At 36.9% G+C, this 25,216-nt stretch overlaps 1 protein-coding gene across 3 annotated transcripts in view; it reads left to right on the plus strand.

The window, feature by feature from the left end:
- Window positions 1–25,216, plus strand: part of NEK11 (NIMA related kinase 11) — an 82,846-nt gene that overhangs the window by 8,451 nt on the left and 49,179 nt on the right. For 2 of the 3 annotated variants that reach the window (XM_059847497.1, XM_059847503.1), the window contains exons 3-6: window positions 8,545–8,710; window positions 13,865–13,983; window positions 18,673–18,737; window positions 19,189–19,315. In XM_059847497.1, the coding sequence (XP_059703480.1) occupies window positions 8,545–8,710; window positions 13,865–13,983; window positions 18,673–18,737; window positions 19,189–19,315 (477 nt within the window). Of the gene's footprint in view, window positions 1–8,544; window positions 8,711–8,754; window positions 10,328–13,864; window positions 13,984–18,672; window positions 18,738–19,188; window positions 19,316–25,216 lie in introns of those variants that run through there. The other variant, XM_059847512.1, reaches the window with a different exon arrangement.

The raw sequence follows: 25,216 nt of genomic DNA on the forward strand, positions 1-25,216 counted from the left end.
GCAATCCTCCTCAGTGCTGTCTGATACAACCTTTACAACTGCTCAGTCACCTTTATGAGCTTTGGTGGTGTCGTTACTGGGTTTTGTTTCTTGGGTTTTTTACTGCTTTCCTTTTAATACTCCTTTCTTAGAATAAGTATGGGGATAAATCACACAGGACTCCATTTTCTTCATGGTGGAAAAAGGTCATTCTTTATTCACATAACTCCTTTTTATAGAGTTTTACAGATCCTGTGTGGGGCTCTAATTGGTTAGTAGTTTTCTTGACAATTACTTTTATTGGTTAGCAACAATTGGTTTTTCTGTATTGATTGGTCACTCAAATTCTCAGTGTATATGTGCAGGGAATGTTTGTGAAAGATAGTTTTCATTTTTCTATCTAATAGTGCAAAACCACTTTATGCAGGTGCAAGCTGTTTTTTACCCAGGAGTAGTTATGTTAATGAATTGCTCACAACAGGATTGCTTTCACATGGGAATTTGCAAAATGCTAGCTTTGACAAGGCCAGCTACTAATTCCAGGAGAGCAGGCTTGATTTTATGAAGCCTTTATGATTTTTCTACCTTACTGCAACAGTAAGTAGGCTACATTTTCCTTTTTGGTGGGACTTCACCATTTGACTGGGGAGGATTCTAGCTAGGTCTTTAGCATATGTAAGTGGGAGGCAGGGTGCCTTAAAGGAAATGCTGCTTGGGTTTGCAATAAATCTTGTTCCCCACAGAGTCAGGCTCCCAGGAGCTTGGTGCTGCAGCACTCGCCACATTCTGGTCTGGTGTGCAGGCAGTGAGCAGTGCTGGGGGATGAGTTCATTGGTTTGAGAATTGTTTACAAGTCACATTTTCAACATTGGGTGGAGAGCTGTGCTTAAGGCATTATTGGTGAATTACCTTTCCTTGAGGTGCATGGTGGAGAGAGAATTTAATGATTTTGTAATTAAGCAAATGCTTTGAGGTCACTTCTGTCTCATTCATTTTGCTGAAACTAGTTTTCATGCATTTGTAAGCTAGTTTTAGTAAGAAAATGGGGAGAGGTGCAGTATTATTATTTTTTTTGAGCTGTGTCCACCTGCCTCAGATACTGTAGGTGCTTGAAATATTTGAATATGCCTGTCTCCTGTATCTTCTTATGGGCTACCCTTGTTGGCAAGGTGTTTCCTCTCAAGTCTGCATCAAGGTGGTTTGAAATTCTTCCATGCAGAATGAGCCTCCAGTTTTTTGTTGCATTCAGTACATTGTAATGATAAAACTGCTGCAGTGAGTGGAATAAATTCTGGATTTGCTGGACTGTCACTGTACTTTTCCCTATTTTTTTTTTTTCTGTTTTGTTTTGTTGCTGTGCTTATGTGACTTACTAGTAACTGTAATTCCTAGTTCATTGTTTTGCTTACATCCATGGTATGCCCTTCAAGTGTTCTAAAACTTTTTAATGTTGCTGGGAAGTTGCTTAAGCTTTGAATTGTATGTGTTTAACTGACTGTTAAGACTAGAGTATCATACTCAGAAGGGCTTAAAAGTATTAAAAGATTTTTATCTAACAGTGGTTGTTATATGCAATTAATTTCCTCAGCATTCCTCAATTCCCTTTGCCTTTGATTGTAGACTATTTAGTAACATGTTTTTGTAAAGCTATAAACCATGCTTTTATATTTTTCTACACTCCTCTCCTTTTTTTTTTTTTTTTTTTTGGTACTATAGATACTTGAATGCATATCAAAAACTTTGAAGGAGATGCCTGATGGAAAGAGACATGTAGGGAGAGGAAATTTTCCCATTAAAATTGCAGCAAATATTGTTTAAATTACTTTTGGGAATTAGTTCCTCTGGGAGGACAATACTGTTGACATAAATATCCTTGCAACAGTGAAAGGAACATAATTCTGCTTACAAATATATTTAAATTCAGAAGAGAACCACTTAAATTTTGCATTAACAAGTGTTTTAGTTGAATTTCTATGGAATGCATTCTTACAGCAATTTTTAGAATATCTGGTTTCCCTTCAGAACTCCTCTTGTTCAAAATAGTCTGTTTTCTGTGAACTGATGAATATAGATCATGATATGAAGGTCTTTCTTCAAAATTTCTGATTGAAACTAATTTAAAAATTCAAACTAATTCCTACAGAAGAAAAATTCTTTTTTGGCCAATGTTCTGCCCAAGGCTGCTAGGTGAAGAGTTCTAACATGGCAATTATGAGATGTTTAATCATATTAAAAAGCTTGAAGACAAAATTCTGGATTCAGTCTTGAGTTCTGTCATGGTGTCTCCTCTTGTTTGAAAGCAAATGTTATTTAGCAGAGAACAGTTAATTGTAAAGTATAGTGTCTGTGGAATGAAATCACAATACTGGCTTGGAAGATTTGTTGTGTGATTTAAGTGTTCAAAGATACAGAGAATAAACCAATTATTTAGTCCTTGCTGTATTTCTGAAAAATCCCATTTAGGTTAGGGACAGCATGGTGTTTACTTGCATTCTTAACAAGACTGAGCTGTAGGAAAAAGGTTGGATGAACAGTAGAGGGAGATAATGCAACATGTAAGCATAAAGTATTGCTAAATAGAAGTACATTAGCAGGTATTAGTCAGTATCTTATCATCATTTTTAGTAATTTTTCTGTTAAGGCACAAATTTCTTCTGTTTAATCACAGTTTTTAGAATTTCATTTAGAGCTGAAACATATGAATGGAGTATAAATGTATTTACATTTTATTTTTCCATTTCTCTCTAGGAAAATGTTCTAATTTGAAAAATAAGGCTTTAGAGAAAAACTCATCCTTTATTAATCAATGCCTACTTTTATTCTGCAATTTTTAATCAATGTAGATGGCTACCCAAAGTATCCCAAAGAATTATTCACAATAAAGGCATTTTTATATCTTAATAAGTAATTCCATTTAATCACTTGTTCTGTTCTGTGGAAGATAACATAATTGCTCTGCTTTGCCTTCTAATTACTATTTTTTTTCCAAAATTGGCACATATGGTTGACCAAAAATAATTTAAGTTATGCCCCTTTGTATAAATGAGTTTGCTCAGTGCAGAAGAAAGTGATACGAGCTGTATTCCTTGAGGCTAACATATTTCAACAGTATTCTCTTTCCAGAAAATATATTCTACATTTTTTGGGATACTAATTAGGAATTGTTAATTTTCAAATAAGCATAAACTGTTTTCATCATGAGTTGGCCTGTTCAGTGTTAGTGCATATGTTAGAGCATTTGAAAATTTGGCATCTTGAAAAATATTTGTAAATGCTGTAATTGTGACTTGCTGATGGAAATGGAAAGTGAATCATCCATTTCACTTGCAAATTTAAGAAATCTCATTGCCATTCAAAGATATTAAAGCAAGGTTAAATTAGCTAAAGTGCTTATTCAGAAAATGAAATTATATTTAATCCAACTGCAGATATTACAGTGCTCATATAGTGATTGAATCCATAGTGGTTAGCTCGGGGATTAGTTCTCAGTGTCTGTGACTGCTCATGAACAGTGTGAACAGGATGTTTTGGGGAACAGAAAAAATGAGTTCCTGATGACCCTTCTGGCATTAATAGGAAGTCAATAATGTCCAGGGGGATGACAAAACAAATACAGGATTTGATTGAAGAAGCTATGCAGTGATACTTGTTATTGAAAAGAGCTATGACTTGACTAATAAATCCACAGTGGGCATGGGAAGCCAAGATTCGATTTTAGAAGTTCTGTAGTAATATTTGGGTCTGCAATGCTTTGGATAATGAGCAAGTATGTATATGTAAAGAGGAATACCAAACAGCCCTTGTTTGCTTTTCACTGGAAGTGTGGTAATCCTCTTGATTTTCCCATAGAATTTGTTGTATTTCTTAGCTATAGCTAAGAATTCTTCTAGGTAGTACTAATTAGTGTATGCTGACTTACTGTATTTCATGGTTTCACCAGCTTTCTCTTTCTCTAACAGATAGATGCATGTCTCTAAATTATCTGACCATGCAGACCCTGGTATTCCAAATATGATGGATAAAATGTAAAGAATGACTATTTGAATTTTTGTTGCTAAGCTGTGAACTGCAGAAAAGAAGTAGCAGTAATGGTGGGTGACTTTGCCCTGTCTATAGGCATGTGGTGCCTTTGTTACCATATTTCCCTAACAGTTTTAATAGTGTGGAAGCTTAATGCAAACTTTCTGCATGAAGGTTGTCACCTCTTCTTCATTTTGGTTCCCATTTGCAGAGCTGTACCTTCTCTGTTTGCCATTTGATAATGGCAGTAGAATAGAAGAGATCATTAATTAGGCAGAGACTCCTTTAATTTTATTGTTTGTGACCAATTTCAGATCCAGTTACAGTCCCAGTAAGAGGTGATGCATTTTTACTGAATTGCACCTGGTCCTTCTACTGAGGAGTTACCAGAGTGAACTGGTAGTACTGCAAAGGTCAGCATAGATAGAAATAGAACACACAGTTAGGGGTTATGTTACAATTCTCCATAGTGGCAACTCAAAACCTAAATGAAATTATAATTAACTGCAGTTAACTGAAAATTTGCTTTGTAAAATGAAGCTGTTTAATTAAAAGCTTCAACTTTTGATCATATATTCCTAGATCACAGTTCTTCTGTTACTTTACCAGACCTATTTATTCTTGATTATATTTCTTTTGCTTCCTTCTCAGCAAGCAAATTTACCTAGGCAAAAATTCATATTGCAGTTTACTCAATAAACAGAGTACATTTTGAGAAACACTACCTTTTAAGAATTGCATCTGATCCAGTAAACCAAATTATATAATAATAAAGTATGTCACCGATGTAAACAAATACCAGGTGGGTTGTAAAAGATCAGTGGAAATAGACTGAGATAAACACTGCTGTGGTGTATTGTCAGTCACTAGTAAAGCTCAAAAAGGGATTCCCACTGCGTGCCTGAATCCTGGAGGGTTCCACCTTCATGTTTGTTTTTCCCCTTGCTTTAAGTCTCTCTCTCTTTAGAGAGATTAGATTATTAGATTAGATTTAGATTTGATTTTTTTTTCCCCCTACTTGCTCCCCATTATTGTGCTTTTAGATCCAGTGTTTGGCCGCTTTTCAAAGTGTGACAGTGCAAGCCAGCAAGGTGTTCCCAGGGAAGGAAGGCATGGGCACTGCAAGGGCTGAGTTGCTTTCTGTGTTTTAGGATGTGGGAGTGGGCTCATCTCTCCTGTTATTTTCCCACCCTGAAGGGGTGGATGTTGTTACCTGTACCAGACCCACTTCCTCCAGGATTGATGTACATGGTGACAGTTGGATTTTTTTACTCTTCAGATATGAATGCTTTCACATCAAGGCTCTCTCAGTTGTGGTCAGTTCAAGATAAAATTTAAAGTATGTTTCCATTATTGATTGAATTATAAGTTTTTTTCCACACAGGTAAAATCCAGAGCATGTTCTGTATTTCAGATATCTGCTAACCCTTCTGTAATAATGTTTTCTAGTTGTGTGTTCATTGACATTTTATCTTGTCTTTAGATACATGGTCTAGTGGTAGACTTGACAGTGTGAGGTTTGTGGTTGGACTCAATGATCTTAAAGGTAATTTCCAACCTAAACAATTCTATGATCTGCTTATGTGTTGTATTCCACACTAAGTCAAATTTATAATAATATTAAAATTTAAATTAGCGTATCTCATTTGGCATTTCATCAGAAGGGGTAGTTAAATATTGTATTTGGGGGATATCCATGTTTTTGTGTCTTTACCTGGTTTCCTATGTATGCCACTAGATCTCTATTTTCTTTGTTCCTGTGATAAATCTGAGATTTCTTAGTTCATGCAAACAGTTTTAGACCTTTTAAATCCTGCTTAATACTTGAACCAAAGAGGCAGGAGATAAAGGGGCAGATATTTTGAAAAATCTTGACTTTCAGGCGGCTCTGTATACTCCAGATGGTGTCTTAATAAATCTGAACAAGAGAGTGTTTTATTCCCAAAATCTAAGATAAATGTTCCTGGAACACTCTTCAAAAGGTTTGTTCAAAATACTTCAAACAGTTTAGAAAAAATAGTGAAGTAACACAATGCAAGCACATTTTCAGCAGATAATCTACAAGTACCATGTCTGAATTATGAGCAATGATGGATCACTCTTTATTAGCCAACTATAAAATGCAGGTTGGATCATAGAAACATCAAATTTTATCTCCTTCAGAATGCAGAGATGGATTTTATTGGTAGAGAGGAGATGCAGTCAGGATGGTTTAGCTGAAAAAGGTTTCTTGTTTTCTCATGATTACTAAGTTTTATTTGTGGATCTATCAGCCTATTTGACATCACCAGGGGTGCCAAATTTGAGTTATCTTAGGAGCTGTATAAAGCACAGAATGTGCCCATTTTAGCTGCCCGTTCAGGTAGAATTTACTTGTGTAAATACTGAAATGGGGTAGGGTGAATTTAAGCACTCTTTAGGTGTTTTATGTATTAAAAAGTATAGTTAATTTATATAGATAAGTTTCTGGCTGCAGACTTCTATTTTCCTTGTTTTTCTTCTAAAGATAACAGAAAAGAGTTGCTTCAGATTTGGAGACTTGTCCATTTTCTCTGTGAGGCTTCTGAGTCTGACAGCTTCTTTGTCAACACTTAATGAATGCAGAGTTTTTAAAGTCCATATCTTAAATTTTTAAGTGTATTTACTGAAATATTATCAAAATCTTTGCAGAAACTATGAAGTCTAGTTAGCTTCTTCATATTTAATGCAGTAAAATCAAACCTTATCTACATATAGACATTTTACACACATATACCAGAGTCATGCAGATATGTCTAATCTTGAATTCATCCACAAGTTTTCTTTCTAGAAGCAAATGCCTTCCAGCTGTGGGTATGAATTAGAATTGTGTTGCAGAAAACCAATACCTTATTTACAAGAAGTATATTTTTCTTGATTTCTTCTTCTGGGATTTAATTTAAATATGAAAAACACCTGTCATCTTGTCTGACAGCTGATGACAGCTTTAAGATCACTGAGTGACTAAGATGACAAGATGATCTGTACACATCAACACATCAGGCTTTTATTGCTGTCTTGAGTATGCAAGAAACTTGTATTAAGTGGTCTTTAACAAGGACTCATCCTGTTTGTCAGTTCTGTGACATGATTTTTATGAAGGAAGGGGTAAAGGCCCATGTCAGCTGAAGATGAGGAGATTGCAGTAGGTATTGCCTGTCTGTGTTCCATGAAGCTTATCTGCAGAGAAGATGGAAAGATGGAAACAGATCAAAGGGCATGTTTTTTTCATCACAATACCTGATGGGGATTAGGCAAGTTTATATGAAAATTCAAACATTGCTAGTCAGAAACTGATTGTTCAGATTTAGGAAAAAGTTTTCTCATGAAGAAACACAGCTTTTATTCTTTTCCCCTTAGATAAGATGAATTATTGTACTTTTATCACTGTCATGTTTAACTACTGTAACTTTACCACCATGCTCTATTGAATGGGGAAATTATTAAAAGCGCTCTGGAAGCTTCCCTTGAGTCTGAAACTTGCCTTTCATGTATTCAAAAGTTTGGGGAAATTCACCACTTTGTTTCAGTAAAGAAACATTATATTCTCTAATAGTCTTCAATATCTCCTTCAGAAAAGACCTATCATCTATTCTTCATTAACTGGTAAAGTAAATGGAAGTGGAATGTGTTGTGTTGACTTTTTTTAACATTTCATCAGGAAAATCTTGGCAAAATGTACTTTCTTATGGTGCCCTGCACTGAATTTTTCCTTCTATTTTTCCTGGTCAAGTTAACAGTAATCTGCCCTATTCCATCTTCTTATAGAGCTAATTCTGAACTACAAATTCTCCTATGGCACCTTCATGTGTTAAGAGTGGAGAATATTAAAAATCCCTACATTTTCCCAGCATTTTTCCTGGGATTTAGAGTCTTCCTAAACAAACATTAAATACTAAAGGATTAGAAATCATTCAAACAGTGTAATTAGATTCCAGCCCCAAATCTAGATTTATATTTTTCACTCATGTGCTCAGGTGAAGGACAGGCTGATCTTTAGGAAAAAAAAAAAAAAAGGGCAGCCTGAGTTTATCACCAGAAAAACAGCCAGAGAAATATTTCTCTCTGTGATTTTTCTCATGCCTCCATGGAGAGACTTGGGCAGAAGCTGCAAATGCGGTTTCTTGCTACTCCTTATTTCATGTATGAATCTTGACCATATGCTCTGAGTGGGTTTGAAATCACTTAGGTTTGATTTTTTGTTTATGTTTGTTATTATGCAGTAATCCATAGCACTGAAAACATGTTCTGAAGAAAACAGTGCAGTAGGTAATTAGTGGGAGAAATATTTCAAAACAGTATTTTTAACATGTTTCTTAATCTATATGGTGACTTGCATATTTGTTTGATTTTTAATGCATTCTTATTGCTTACCCATATTTGCCTCATCATTTCATGTTTCCAATAGTTTGTCAATGTTACTGTTTTGCATTTAAGGAAATTTTGATGGGATTTTGAATGTTACATATTTTTATATTTTTCTAGGTTTATTAATATAAAGATTTCCTTTTATTTTTTTCCCTCTAGAAAGGTCCTAAAGGAAATCTCTGTTGGAAACCTAAAGCCTAATGAAACAGTTGAAGCAAATCTGGAAGCACAACTACTTTCCAAATTAGACCATCCAGCCATTGTCAAATTTTATGCAAGCTTTGTGGAGCGAGATAATTTCTGCATTATCACTGAGTATTGTGAGGTGAGACTGAAGAAATTTGAAAACATATGTGTATTAAAGTAGGGTCTTCTAAGAAGCCATGTAATAAAATGTTTTGGTTTGAATTTTAGTCTTTATTTGTTGCTTATGACATCACCTGCTATTTGTTAGGTGTGTTCCTTTCAGATAAGGAATGTTACCTGCTCATATGAGACTCATAGACAAATAAAGCACAGAAGAAGAAATAGGTAATTTTAAGTGCAAGTTCTTTTGGTGTTACAAGGGCTACAAAAAAGGCTTAAATGCAGACACACTGCCAGATCTGTGGGAGAACTCAGGTTGTACCACTTGTGTGTGATAGATGAGAGAGGAGAAGATTGTGGGCTTGGGGGCACGAAATAAAATCTGGTATAAATAAGGAAGGGAAAACTCACTAGTGGTTTGGAGGTGATTACAAGAAGCTTAAGCCTGATCACATGGATGATGAGTTTGGCAGCAACATTGGTTGGTGCAGTGGGAGTCAAAAACCAGAGTGTAGTGGATACAACGAATAAAGCAGGATTTTCTACAGTATAGTTACCATTAATTTTTTGACTGCAGCATTTGTTTTAGGAACATTTTGCTGGGATCTGTCGTAAAGCTTTCAAATAAGAATTTAAGCATATTTAAGCCAGTTTTTTAGTAGTTTTTATAAAACAAGCTCCTACTTTGTATTAAATATAAATGCACTCTTTCAAAAAAAATCTGTCACACATAAAGTTATCTTTTTATGAAACTGTGAAGCAAACTCTTCAGTTGTGCTCTACTAGACATGCTGAAAAGCTTTGGAAGATAATGAACTTAGACTGCTGGGTTACCTGCACACAAATCAGATTTGACTTAACTAATCACACTTCTTCAAGAATTTAGCTTTCATGGGAATAATTAAACAAGTACCATTCCTGTCATTTATTTCTTCCTTGGGATCTTTCTTTAATGATAGTCAAATGCATGTTTATTGCTGGGATATTTAAAAATTAAATCTGAAATGGTCAGTTCTGTGATACAATCTGAGTATTTTTTCACATACTATTTTAACACAAGCAGAAGCTTTTTGTGGCATTCCTTGAATGTCTGACAGCTGGGGTTTGAGAATGTTGTCAGCTCTTTGAGGAAATCCAGAGGTCAGGACTGAAGGATTATTCTAACTCTTGAGCTATTCCCATCCACTTATAGTTTTTTCTCTATCAGCAGTACAAAGTGACCCAATACCAGATCAGTTATAGTTTTTTCTCTATCAGCAGTACAAAGTGACCCAATACCAGATCAGTTAAAGATGTAGGAATAAAGGAGCCTGTTTCAGCAGCACTGTAGTGTCTTTTCTCTATCCACCGCTCTTTACTATTTTTTTTGTTTTGTTTTTTTGTTCATTTGTCCTAAAGTTATAGGGGAATAAGAAAGAGCATGATAGCACAGTAATCACAAGCATCACTTGTTTTGTTTTTTTGTTCATTTGTCCTAAAGTTATAGGTGAATAAGAAAGAGCATGATAGCACAGTAATCACAAGCATCACTCCTTGGAGCTTTGGGAGTTTTTTATGCAGGCAATATAAACTACCTTGTGTGAAAATGTTTTGTTACAGAGTTACCCTAGGATCTGGGAGTCACATCCTCAAACAGGTGAGAATGTATTGCAGCAAGGCAGGTAAAGGAAGAGAAAATGGATTCATTGGCAGTTTTCAGTCTGCTAGGTGAGGTCAGGATGAAAACTGGCCCAATAGGATGTGCTTTCTAACTTTCCCCCAAAGGATAGGTTCTGCAATACCATTGCATTTATGCCATTAAAATATATTTTGTTGAATGTTCAGTACAAAGCAAAGTTGCACACAGTGCTAGAAAGTTTCTTTTCTGTTTTAGTGGGAGTATTTCCAGAAGGTATACTTTTGTATTTACTTATCTATAACCTGCCTTTGTATGTGGTGGGATTTAGGTGTTTTGACCTAAAAGATGCTTGTTTAAACCATCTATAAATTGAGAATGAGAAAAATGTTGTGTACCTGATCCTTGCTTGGAAGTCTAGTATGCTCAGTTTCTCATGCACAGAATAATTACCAGATTGGCAGTAATTGCTACTCTCAGGCAGGCTCAAAACAAAGAGCACACATCAAGTTGGCATGGAAACGGAGCTACCCCCCCCCCCCCCCCCCCCCTTCCCCCCCGAGCTCTATTCTGTTTTCTCCAAAGTACCGTGACTTATTAGCCACGGTGCTTTGTTCATTCTGGCGGGAGTAGCATAGAGGGAGCCTCCGGTGCAGCTGCCCTGTGCTGTACCTTGTCCTGTGAAAGGAAACCAGTGACATTGGTCTCCATGGCTCAGTTTGACATCTTTTATCATAACTCAATTCAATCAAAATTATAGAAAAGTATATTTGTTCTGTTTTGATCTTACTTGTTGAGCTTCTTAGACACTTTCCCCAAATCAAAATCTTATGGGTAGTATAACATTATCAGCTAAGACTTGTTTCAAACAAAAATGCCTTAATGAACCTTGGAGTTCATTTTATAGTACAAATTTGACTTCAATAATATACAATTTTCACAAAGCAGTGTACTTTTAAAATTGCATAATTTTAATGTATTATAAGGCAGAACTCCTTGTACTTTTCCCCCAGACAATTATTTATGTCTCTTGACTGTGGTCTCAGCTGCGATGTGAGTACACATATGCTAAGGAAATCTGAGCAAAAGGAATAACTAAAGCAGTCAATGCCTGTTCACGTTATCAGCTCTAGATGCTAAGCTGTTTTAGCATCTAGATAATTTACTGGTGTGTTTGATTCTCTGATATTTAAATAGAAAACACAACTTGGAAACTCCATATGTACCTAATTTGTTAAATTGTTGAATTCCTTATGAACTTTGTTAGACTGACCTTCCGAAATGCAAAATTGGGTTAACAAATTTTTTCAGAGTTTCCCAGCAGCAGCACTTCAGCAAATCTTACATGATGTGTTTTTGTTTTCCCTTTTTTAGACAAAAAATCAAGGGTAAATTAATTGTAGGACATGGAGACCACTCTTCTCTGCTTGAAGATAAAAAGCTATGCAGTTATGTGAGGGCGCATGCATTATTCAACTGCTTTTGTTCTCCTTAGACCTTTTGCAGGAATTGTCCCTCAGCTTCAGAATATTCACTGCCCGAAGTCTGTAGGTGCTGCGCTTATTTTTCTTTGCGTTTTTCATGGCAATGTGTTATTGTGAGAGGGGACACATTGGGACAGGGAGAAAAGGTGATTGGAGCCTGCTGCACTTCATCTGTCCTCACCTGGATAGTAGACAGTCCCCTGAGGCCAGCAGGCAGCTGACACGTGTTTGAGCACACCCTCAGTCCTGGGCTCTGGGTGGTTTGGGGCTTCTATCTGGAACAGTTTATAATAATGACTCATTGTTTTTGAGGTGCATGAATAGCCTCAGCCACAGCCCATCTGGCTGCCATGCAATGGAGTACCCAGCAAGAATTTTTCTTTCCTTCCTCTTCTCTGTTGAAAGCAACCCAGGGTAAGCTGCTGAACATTTGGAGTTGCAAAGGGGAAGCAGCTGCTGAGAGTCCCAAGTTCCCAGAAGAGCTTCTCTCTGGGCTGCAGTAGGGCAGCAGATGGAGAGCTGAACCCATATTCCCTTCCCTAGTGTATGAGATGATTCAGAGATTTCAATTAAAAAATTGCAGGACACTGTCAGGGAACACATTTCTGATAGATGACAAAACAGATTTGCTTTGTTTTAACACACTCACTTTGGAATGTTGTAACTTAGAACCAGAAATCCATAGAAATTACTGTAAACTCATGTCAGAAGCACATGAATATATAGATCTGCAAGGATAGAATCTGCTTATTTTGTAGCAGCACTATGAAGCACTGTTGTGTTTGGAACAGAAAACAAGAAATGCTGAAGACATCATAAAATGGTGAGAGTCAACAGTGCAGAGGAATACAGGGATGATGATAGAAAATGATGGTATTGGTGCAGTTGTACATGCAAAATAGTTTCTTGTATATGGCACATAAAGCTTCTGATTTTATGTAGAATATATAATGTAAAAATAATGATTTATGGCTAATAAGCTGTCCTGATGTGAGCTAATTCGTCACTAGAATGTAATCAGAGTCACAGTCCCTTTGCTCTGGGGTTAGCTACCTCAATACATTGCTTACCATTAATGTGTGTGCACTCTTGTAGACAAAATTAATTTATTTTATAAAATGGATAAGCAATCAGCTGACAACCACTTGTATTTTTTTGAGCAAAAAGGATGGGTTTCCTAGAAGTTTCAAAATCCTCTTTCATTGTGTTGCTGTATTTCCACATATCTGGATTACAGTTTTCAAGTAGTCCTTTTCTGGATGTATTTTCTGGTTTATTGGCACTCCCTGCTGTGTCCCCTATTGTTCCATTCCTAGTGCTACTTCAAGATCAATTGTTGTTTTAATGAAGTATCACAATAAAACATGCTAAGTATTCTTGAGACTTTAAATCTGCTTTGTTTCTGGCAAAAGTTTGAAAGAGGGCAAAGTGTCATAATTAAAGAGATGATTTTAATTCTTAAGAGAACAACATGGTTGCTTTGATGCTGACATGGTTATTATAACATAATAAATGAGAGTTGCTTGAGTGTGCAATGTTTGACTGGAGTGGAAATGCTTTTCTCAAATTTATTAACTTGTTCAGACAGGTCGGGGCAGATTAATTTTACCTGCCTAAGTGTCTATGTCATAGCCAGTCAATGTAGGCCCTCATCGTAAATCATTGCAGAGAAACAGTGTTCCTACAACATGATCCATCCCTTCCAAAGGTAGACAGCTAGGTGACAGAGATAATTGCACTAAACAGGCGTTTGTTCCTTTATGTTGCCTGTAAAGGTTTGGGGGTGACCTGCTCAAGTTGGGTGACTTGAAGGAAGAACAGGTGGAAACTTTGGTGATCTTGTGTAACACTAAGAGAAAATGACAAAGCCAGACTGGTTGATACCATTTTGATCCTCACTTGTGTATGCTTTTGGTGCTGGGAGATTTCAGAATTCACATGCATATGTTGATTTTACAGATCTACATGATAGGATGCCTGAAGGCCTAAGGAAGTGGAGTCCTGTACTATGATGAAGGAGATAGCATTTTTAAAACTGACTTTAAATGTACAAATATGTTGTGATATTTTTCAGGGTGGAGATCTAGACTTTAAAATTCAAGAGTACAGAGATTCTGGGAAGATGTTCACTCAAAGTCAAGTAATAGACTGGTTTATACAGTTGTTACTCGGAGTCAACTATATGCATGAAAGGTACAGTCATTTAATATGAGAGCATTTAGCTTGGGAGGGGAGTCAATGGGCTTCCTGACTAGTTGGAGGTATTCAAACAGAAATGAAAGTTCTGTTCACCAAACATTATAGTTAGTTTATGTCTGATAGATAATTAATTATCTACCCTGCAAGAATATTGTGCATTACGTCTTTCAGCAGGACAATGGTAAATGTCTTCCAGCATTTTGACACACTTTTTTTCAGAGCCAAATGGAAAATGGAGCACAGCAGAAATAGTTCAATATTGTTAGAAGAAAATGGATTAAAGGTTAAAACAAAGTTATCTTTTTAAAGGGGAGTCAAGAAGCTTGTCCTGCACCTATTTAATGTGAAGCATCCAATAGATTGGCTTGATGGACTCCCAGTAAAATCAGTGGAGTTATGTACATGCATTCTTTGAAAAGAGATGTCACTTTCAACAGCAAATCAAAGATTAATGTGAAAAATACATCCAGATATGAGGAGATCACACATGGTAGGAGCAGGGGTAGTGTAGATAGATGAATATCCACCTGGTCATCTCCATGCATTTAGCTCTTGCCTGGAGTGTGATTTAGGCAGGATGACTGTAATGATGGAAAAATTTCTCTTACTGCCAGTGTGCTGGACATGTACAATGCCTGTCTGGTCCCTTTCTGCATCATCTTTTGCAAAGATTGGGAAAAATTTGCTTGCCTGAATTTTAGGTGCAACCAAGCAGTAGGTAGAGAGGTCACCTGTTGTCAAGAGCAACTGTTCCACTTCAGTGCGTGGGATGTGTTTGACCTAAACTGATGGATGCCTAATGAGTTTTTTGCCTGTGTCAGACTGTAGAGGGAAAAGGGCAGAGTGAATTGCTGTCCAAGATGCAGGAGCATTTTTGTTCCTAAATGCCAATTTATTTAGGGCTTGTACATGAAATGCAGTCCTGCCAGTGATGGGAGGACACAAAGAGAACTCTCTTGGGATGCTGTGCTCTTCAGCATTCACCTCAGGCCAAAAGGGCAGAGGGAAATGGACGTAAAAATCCTGACAGTTTAACTAAACTATAAGTGTGATTTGGGGTTTTTTTTCCTCCCTTGAACTTCAATTTATCTACTTTTCATTACAATTTTGGTGGCCTGGAAGGTTCCCCTTTTGGCAAAATCCTTGCTTTAACATACGTGTTTAGAAGATGCATTGTGGAGAATAATTAAAACTTGACAGTTTTAATTTGTAAATATTTATTTGTATTTTGTGTTATTTGGCTCTATGTATATAACTTTTTTCTTATTAGTATAGAGTCAAACAGTAGCATAAATGAAAAAGGTCAGGCTTAAAAAAATTTAAAACTACCTACAGAAATTTGAAATACTAAAAGATAATAACAGCCCTATGTTTCTGTGTAGAAGAGTCATGCATGATTTCTTCTCTACTGACATGGAAAAAAGCTCTAATATATGTTTGAATTATGTTCTGATGCAAAGAAAGCTTTTTCCTAGAATTAGAGGCTTGAAGTGTTTACAGCCTGTGGGTTGGTCCTTCTCCATGCCATTCCTAAGAAAACACAGATTTTGTGGATGTAGGGTTTTTTTTTTCCCCAGAGCAGCAAAAAATATTACTTATGGTTTTAAACATAGCCTGTTCACTTATCCTTCTTGCACAACTTTGGTTCCACACTTCCTGAAAACTCTTATGCTGGAAACTTAATGTAATTTTTTTAAAATTTGAAACTTGAAAACAAAGTTATCTAGAAATTATTAGATTCAATCCTTATCTGTCTTTGATGTAAAGATAGGAAGAAGTAAAAGAGAGATAACACAGTTCAGTGGTCTTATCTCAATGGAGACCTTTAGCATGAAACCATCCTGTAGTGTCTCATAGTACACATAGCCCATTGCGTGTCAGTGCACAAAATGAATCCCACTGCAATCAGGCAGTGAGGTCATTGATTAATTTAACATCAATTTGAATAAGGCTGACCATTGTGTTACTCATCATTTTGCTAACCTTTATGAAGAATTTACAAACACTGATTTTTATAAGGTTACTCTTTGTGCAAACAGCAGATAATGTAGGGTTCAGACTTACACAGAGCTTCTTACTCTTCTGCAGAGTTTTCAGATAGAGGAAAGAGAAATTAATTGTGCATGATTTCACAGCAGTGATGTACTTCAGCTTCCCTCAGTTTCACTTGCAGCTCATTCTGTTGCAGGCAAAGCTTCATTCAAGGAGGCTGCCTACTGCTCAGGGCTTGCCCTGTTCTTTTGTGACTTTGAGCCAGCAGAACATAGATATGGGTATATTTACAGCCCAGATTTGAAACTGTCCTCAAGTATTAATTTCTACCCAAAATAACTACTCAATAACCATTTCACTGTCCATCAAATAAAGTTTTGCTGGAGCCCATTTAATTCATGTTGCCTTTTAGGTCTGTCTTTTCCTACAATAAAAACGTTGCTCTGTTTCTTTAACTAGATTTACAGAGCTGGCTTGATATTAATTTCTTCCTAGTATTAAAGAATTCTTTTCAGGTAAGATTTCAGCTGGTACCTTGTTTATCATCAAACATAGCAGAGTAAGTTGCGTTGAAGTGAGAGATATCATAATGGAAAGCTGAAAAAAAAAACCCACAAATATTCATTTGCCATATTAATATATGGAAGCATCTTATAATTTTTGGTAATGCAAATGAAATACATTACATTTTCATCAATATGTTGCAAGATTAGAGTAGCATCAAACTGATGTGACCCAAACATCTTTTTTTATCTCCTTTTCAAATAATATGCTATTTAAAGCTTTCTGGATCATTCTTTTCCTTCAATAAACCTGTTATTAAAATAATATATATTCAGGAAAGTTTCAAGTTCAAAAATGCTGTGGTTATATTTCTACAAAGGAATACTGTAAAAAGAAGATTGAAATCCACCAATTCTCAGCAACAATGTGCAAGAATAATTTAACTCAGTGAAAGCAAATTCTTTTAAAGGCTTTGTGTGATGAATGGTAAGGAAAGTCCTTATGAATCTCAATTAACACAGCAATATTTCTGTGAAAGTGTGTATGTATATATACAGACATATATATACATACTTATGAAAGATTAATAAATATCACCTTTGTTTAATTTCCTTACTGATGTATTGTATGAGTGTATGTGTATTGTACACAGAAGTTGTTAAATAGAGAACAAATTATTTATAAACAATATTTTATAAATATGGGTGGAGGAATATTGAATAAAAATTTCATTCTTCCCAATGTGCAAACCTTTTTCTAATGAAAGGTATTACTTGCAGGACAAAAAAGTTGAAAGAAAAAGAAGTAAAAAAAGATTGCTGTAAGAAACATTTTCCTTCACCCATCTTTTCCTTCACCCATGAAATAGAAATTTTTGTTCTTCATGCCCGGTCTCTGTACATACTGCAATGAAGCCTAGTATTATTTTTCATGGGTTTTTTTCTATTTGTGAACTGACTATTAAATTGCATATTTTTTTCTCCTCTTGCAAAAAAATATTTTCAAATGAGTTGTGGACAAAATTGGGTATTCAAATTGTGCTGTAGAATACATATTTTCTAATCTTAATATAGAAACAATTTTGGAAATAATTTCATTATGTCAATGCCCAAGACTTTTATAATTCAAATTTGAGATAATACTTGAGGATTGCTCAAAAATTTGAATTTGAGTACCATATTTGGTTTTTCTGCCCTCAAAAATCTTAGATCATCAGTTTCTTTCTTTACATGATCCAAATGGCTGAATGACTACTGTATTTGCTAATGCAAATACAGTTTCTGTAGCCAGTATGTACCAAATGCTATTCTAACCTCCTCCTGAGCAGAACTGATGACTAATCCTGTGTGTTTGTAATAATTTCAAAAGTGGATGAATTCTAGTTTAGGTGAGGTTATCGGCAACAATGCTTTTGGAAGCTTTATTTTTAACAAGAATTAATTTAGAATATGTTTTGTAAACTACAGAGATGCTTTGTTTTCCTAAGGGACTGCAGAATTACTGTCACACATGTAGACTTGTAAAAATTAAGAAGATTCTGTATATCCTTACATGGTGTGTAGCTTATAATGGTTTTTTTTTTTTTTCAAACTCTGATGAAAAAATAAGTCTGTAAAAGCTAATTGTTCTATTCCTTTTCCTTTTCATCTTTGTCTTTGTAAAGTTCTTTCATCTTCCACACTGTTACTGTAAGAAATTGAACTGCTAGCTTAGGCTATATACATATTTGCCTTTGAAGTAATATGTTTGCTCTGTAGTAGTCTTCCCTTAGCTTTGAGAAGCTCTTATTGCTGTTTCTCTCTTATTGCCGTTATTCTCTTGTGAGGCATCTCATTCTCCTGGCAGAAAATAAGATGTAATGCTCTTAAGATGAGTCAGATAGGAAGACTTGGCTTTCTCCCTTCCTCTGCAGCTCATGCTATGTCTGTGTCTGTATTCTTCAGCTGGGATCCCCAGGTATATTTTTATTATCCTGCTTAGGCTCTCATCCTGCATGTGGGTGCCTGTGAATGCACCTCTGTGAAGCTCCTTAATGCCATTGTCCGTGGATTGTCACTGGCAGAGTTAGTCTCTAGCAGTGGTGGGCTGGCCTTTCTGAAAAAGGCTGAAGTTAAATACCTGAAATACTGAATACATGACTCTGAATGATTCCAGCTGGGTGAGGTTGAATTTCCTTTTCTATTCCAGACGGATACTTCACAGGGATTTGAAAGCCAAGAACATATTTTTGAAAGATAATCTTCTTAAAATTGGTGAGATTTCCATACTTTTTAAAGATGTATTTTCATGTGATAGAACAGTCCAGCAGACATTTTGTCAATAAGGAGATTTAAAGAAAATCATGTCTGAAATACCATTTTGATTTGTAGTCAAACCTTTTTTTGACAGTCAGACACAGGAGAGGCAGTGAAATCTCTAGCCTTGAGAATGCTTCAAGCTTGGCTGGACCTGGACCTGGGCAGCCCCATTTAACTTTGAGCCAGATGACCTTGTGAAGCCTCTTCAAACCTACATTGTTCTGTGATATCATGCTTCTGTGGTTTTTTGTTTTGAAGAATTACAGAAAATAGTTTTTCCCTTTTTTTTTTAAATACTAGCAGAATTTTCTGGATGTACAATCACTTTATCATGTCTGAAAAAAAATATTATATGTATACACATATGTTTAGATTAATAGATTATTGATTCCACTGATATTTTTAGGAGACTTTGGAGTTTCTTGTCTTTTGATGGGTTCATGTGATCTTGCAACTACTTTCACTGGGACACCATACTACATGAGTCCAGAAGTACTGAAGCACCAGGGATATAATACAAAATCTGACATTTGGTGAGTAGCGATGCTGTTTTGGTTGGATTAGGCATTTATCTTCTCTAAAACTATTTCAGGACATTAGGATCAAATGCTGCAATCTGAAGCCTTGCCCTTTGTGTTAAGAAGCATGTAGTTGTCTTTTATTCTGGGTTATCTGAGCTTTTAAAAGAGAATAGGATTCAAGTCCAGTCTCTGATGTGATACAGGATGATTGTAGACAAAGTTCAGGTTTTCCTAGGGAGGGGGAAATCTCTTTTTTTCTTGAATTGAGATAGATGAATTGAAAGAAGCAACTTTCTGTGAAACTTTAGGAGGATAAGCAAAGAGTGATACCTTCTTTAGAACTAAATTTTAGAACATTAGCTAAAGTTAAAAACAAAAAAGTGTTTGGAAGTGGAGCTAAAATGAGAATAACTGTGGTGTTAGAACAAAAAGACACTCTGTTTTAGAAGAGGCTCAAATGTAGAAAGAATAGTGTTAGTTCTGCATTTAGATGGTACAAATTCTTGAGATCAGGATTTCTGAGGTGATGATTAAAGGATCAAGTTAAGGAGCTGAGGTCTGTTGAAAGACTTTTGGAAACTTCTAGGTGTGCAGGTACTCTTCCAATTCTTTTAAGACGAAGAATGGTTTTTTTGGTGTGATGAAAATATCTGGCTTGTTTATATGGTGTGCAGGTACTCTTCCAAGTCTTCTAAGACGAAGAATGAATTTTTTGGTATGGTGAAAATATCTGACTTGTTTATATGTGTGTCCTAAAGCATCTCATTATAAACATTATATTATTAACTATAATCTTTTAACTCAACTATTGAACATTATATTAATTAACTATAATATTTTAAGATTATAGTTAAAAGTGTTGAGTTTTTAAATTTTGTCATAGTAATTTATTTAAGGGGCTTTGTTTCTTTTATGAGGTGTTTCGTTGGGGTTTTTTTTCCCTGTAGGTATGTATATCAGAAGATTAATTATTTTAATAAATATTTCAAACCAGGATAGTTCCTTTGTAAAGCATTTGGCCCCTGAAATATAGTTTGATTGCTTGATAATTTTCTTTAGCTTAATCTCAGTTCTGCCTTTTCAAAATATACTTGTGGCTGCAGGATATAATTCTAAAAGTAGAGAACAGTCATTTATATTTTCAAGTGATAGCAACCATTTTTCACAATTGACATATTCAGTCCAGTCAACGGATATGTTAGGAATCTCATCTCATGGCCTTTGTAGCTGACTGCTATGGATTTGGTGTCAGATTCTCTATTGTTCATGTGTAGCAAATATCAGTTAATACATGTTGTCAATAAAAATGTATTGGGAGAAGATTTCAAATGAATAGACAGGGAAGCCTGCCTTTTGTGCTCTTCTACTGTAAGGAATAATTTATTTTATTGCAGTGCAAATAGAAAGTAAAATACATGTTTAAATTCTATTTGTGGTTACTAGTGTCAATCCATATAGGTCATCCAAGTTGTATAGAGTAAGCATAATCAGAGTTTGGTCCAATACTTTTATAAATCCTGTGTTGATAGCACTTTTAAAATTTACAAAAATACAGGAAAAAAGCCCCCCATCCCAAACTCAGTAGCTACCAGCTTTCTGCTATACTTTCTGCCTTCTGTGATCTTTCCAAAGCATTACCAAGAGCACTCACATGAGGATGAAACTGCCTTCAGCAGGAGCTTCTTGGCCCTCACTGTAGGGGCACTAAGAAGGAGGTGTGCCCTGACTCAGTACTTCCCCAGCCCACAACCCCCTTCTTTTGTTGAGCCAGGAAACTCTTCTGATCAGGTCTCATGTGTTTGATTGATACTCTTGTCTTTTAATCTTTGAATAATGATTCTATGTGACTTTTTTTCCACTGTCCCCATTTAACTGGAGCCAAAAGACAAGAGAGCACTGAGCTTACAGGGGAGCCCACCCTGGAGGCTCCAGATGAGATTAAGTCCTTGCGCCACTGGGCAAGAGGTCCTGTTGCTCATGAGGAATCAAAGACTCATAGAATGCTTTGGGTTGGAAGGGCTCTTAAAGATCATCTCGTTCCAACTCCCCTGCTGGGGGCAGGGACACCTTCCACTAGACAAGGTTGCTCAAAGCCCCCTCCAGCCTGGCCTTGAACTCTCAGTTTGAAGTTGTTATCCCTTGTCCTATGATTACACACCTTTGTAAAAAGTCTCTCTCTGGCTCTCTATCACTTTATGTGCTGCAAGGTGCTCAAAGGTCTTCCTGGAGCCTTCTCTTCTGCAGGCTGAACAACCCCAACTCTCTCAGCCTGAATCCATAGGAGGGGTGCTCCAGCCCTCAGATCATCTTTGTGTACCTCCTCTGGATTTTCCTCAACAGGTCTGCATCCTTCTCATCTTGAGGGCCCAGAGCTGGATGCAGTACTCCATGTGGGGTCTCAGAATAGTGGAGTAGAGGAAAGAATCTCCTTCCTCAGCCTGCTTGTCATGCTGCTTCTGATGCAGCCCAGGATGGGGTTGGCTTTCTGGGCTCTTAGCACACATTGCCAAGTCATGTTGAGTTCTTCATCAAGCAACATCCACCAAGTCCTTCTCCTCAGGCTTGCTTTTCCATTCTCTGCCTAGTCAGTATTTGTGACCTGAGTGCAGGACCTTGCAATTTGCCTTGTACTCCATAAGGTTGGCACAAGCTCACCTCTCAAGTCTGCCAAGGTCCCTCTGGATGACAGCCCTCCCTTCCAGCATGTTGACCATACCACACAGCTTGTCAACAAACTTGCTGAAGATATGCTCAGTCCCTATGTCCATGTTGCTGACAGAGATGTTAAACAGCACTGTTGACCTCTGAGGAATTTCAAAGACTTGCCCAAGGCTTTTATATGTTGCTGAAGTGACATTCTCTCATCAGACTTGTCTTTCTGATCTCCAGCAGGACTCAAAAATTTGCACACAAAAATTCAGACTCACAAGTGTTCTCATGTTAAATGTAAGAGAATGTAAAATATCTTCTGGAAAAGACAGTGCTCTCTCAGCTGTTCAGTTCATTGGAAAAACTCTCACTGTTCAGTTCAGCTCATTGGAAAAACCTTAATTTCTGCTGCATTACTGATGTGATCTAAAGAGACACCACTGTACTTTTCAGGTTCACTGAGATGTTCTGCAACTGGCTTTTCAAAACTGGCTTGAATATTCACTGTGCAGCAGCTGGTGCAAGAAATATTGTCCTTTGTAGCCCAAGGTCATTAGATGGGAAAAAGCTTCATCTTTTACGGTTTTTCCCCATGGAAGTTCTGCAGCTGGTCTCAGAGAAGTGGCAGCATTTATGTTTTTCTTCAGTTGACATGTCAGGGCTGTAGTTCTTTGTTATTCCATGCTTTATGTCAAATCTAAATTCACAGGAGGCGAATTAAAGTTGACTCCCATGTTTTCCCCAGCATCCCTGAGCCTGGACTGGCTGGGCCATGAGAGAAAACCTTTGCAGATGACACAGTCTGGGGTTTCCTCCTTTCCAGACAAGAAGCTTCTCAGCTCAGCAGTTCACCACCTCTCTGCCCATGAGTGCTTCCCGCTGTAGATCCGGCAGACGGAGCAGAGTCAGAGCGGTGCCGGCAGCTGAGCCAGGGCAGAGAGAGCCCCAGAGGCCAGGCTGGGTCAGGGGTCAGTCACTGGTGTGTGTGTGTCACTGAGAGCCCAGCACAGAGTGACCCCGAGGCGCTGCTGTGCCGCTGTCCCGGTGTCCCTTCCTGCCCTCCCACAGCCTGTGGTGACACTGGTGTTGTTGGGGCTCGGCCGACATTGCCCTGCCTCCCGTGCTGTGGCAGAGACAAAGCGATGTCACAGTCACATGTAAATCCATTGTGCTCCGTCTTCCATCAAGTACTGTCGGAGTTTGACAGATTATTTGTCTGTTGTGTTTGGGTAAACTGGGCTGCCCACACCACAGATCTTGAGGCTTTCATTTTATTGTGCTTGCTTGTCTGTGCTATTCCCCCATTTTGTCTTTTTCTTTAATATTAACAATCAAAAAATGAAGCAATGTGAAGGCTGAGGGGATGGGGCTGAGGAAGACAGTTGAGGGAGTTCTCATTTAAGGGCTGATGAGTCAGTATTGAGGAAATTAAATTCAGAGACTTATTCCTCACAGACTGTGAAGCCAATGAATTCTTAAGACCTTCTGATATGATCAGACTAAGAGATATAAACCTTAGAGGTATATGCAATTACATTATCTGACTTTTAAAGTTGAATTTAAAGCTAACTTGGATCTTATAACCTTTGAAGAAGTGTAACATCTTTTTCAAAAGATCAGAAGATGTTAAAAGGATGACAATATTTATGTAAGCAACTTAAACCTCAAAAAAACCTCAGGGTGGTTTCTCCTAAGAGGGAGGAGCTAGAGGTCTGTAATTGAGATTGGGGAGAACACACTGAAGCCTGTCCAGATGCTCCATTTAATGACGTAATTGAGCAAAAGTAGCTTCAACATGAACTTGTCATGCCACAATTTTGCTGAAATTATGTGCTCTTCGGGAACTTTGTCAAACCTATTTGTGAATATAGGGAGTTGTCAAAGCAAATGTGCTGGCTGGCTGGTTTAATGACCATTTTAGAATTTTATAACATTGGCACTTATGCAGGCTAAGATTATAAAAGTAATTAAATGATATGTTTGGATCATGTGCGGATTGCTTATGGGAATTGGGAAGCAGTTTCCTCCTGCTCCTCACAAGGTGCTTAGAGCAGAAATGTAGAAACAAAACTGAGAAATGCAGTTTTGAGCCAAAAGCTTGCCTATTATTTCTTGGGATGTTTGCAGCTCAGCAGCTCTCTAGCTCTCTTGGGAAGAAATAGCCTTGTTCAGGAACCCAGAGCAGCATTTCTCAGCTTAGGAGATATTTATTTAATTTCAAAGGTCTCAATCCTGCAGAAAGAAACTTTATTCTTTTTCCTTCATTTTTCTTTACTTTTTTTCCCTGGTTTTTTTTTCATGGGACAGATGGGATTTTCCCTGGATAGCCTATTCATAGCCCTGGCTGCAGCAGAATGCCCTGGGCATTCTTTTAATCTTTCTCCCCCTCAGGTGTAGTCAGAGTACTAAACTAGATGAATAAATAAGCTTCCCTGATATGTCAAATCCCGTGTTCCTAATGGCTCATTAAACAATTGCTAGCTGCCAGAATCAAGCAGCTTCCAAAACATATTGATTCTGCAAAAAGAAGTTATAATACAGTCTGTCAGGTTGGGGTTTTCCTTCTTTTTTTTCTTCTCTCTGGCTGATTTCCATTTTTATTTGATGCTTTCAGATGCTGTGTGCATAGGGGTTTTTTTGTTGTTCTTTTTGCTTTAAGTATTTTCTCATGCAGTAATTATCCTGTTTCAGAGTCTGAACATATATCATAAATAGAGATTATCATCTGTGTCTTACTGTTTACTGATTTTGAAATTTTGAAAGCTGTTTGACAGTTGAATCTTTTAAAAACATAGGCAACCATTTCTTTTTCTCAGCAGTGGTTCTTTGCTGGTTCTTAGCAAAAATGGTCTGCTAATGGTTTTCACATATTTGCTTGAAAAGTACCAGTGAGTCGAGCCCCCCTAATTTGCACTGGACGTAGAGCCTGGGTTACAGCTTTGAAATTATTTGTTCTTGTTCTTTTATTGCCAGATGGACCAAAACAACTCCTCTTCTTTAACCAAAATGAATAATTGAAACTTGATTCATTATTTGCTTTCGAAGATTTTTATACTGCTTTCCTGAAATCCATTCTCCCATACATATTTCTTATCATTATGCTTTATTTTCTTACTTCTTCTGGAATCACAGATTAAATAATAAACACCACAATCAAATACAAAGATATTTAAGCTGGTTGCTTTGATGTGCCTTGACCTGTATCTGGTTCTCACCAGAATTTTCTATGACCTTGATCAAGTCAGTCCTTGATCAAGTCAGTAC

The sequence above is a fragment of the Haemorhous mexicanus genome, chromosome 1 (genome assembly GCF_027477595.1).
Source record: "Haemorhous mexicanus isolate bHaeMex1 chromosome 1, bHaeMex1.pri, whole genome shotgun sequence".
Classification (NCBI taxonomy): Eukaryota; Metazoa; Chordata; class Aves; order Passeriformes; family Fringillidae; genus Haemorhous; species Haemorhous mexicanus.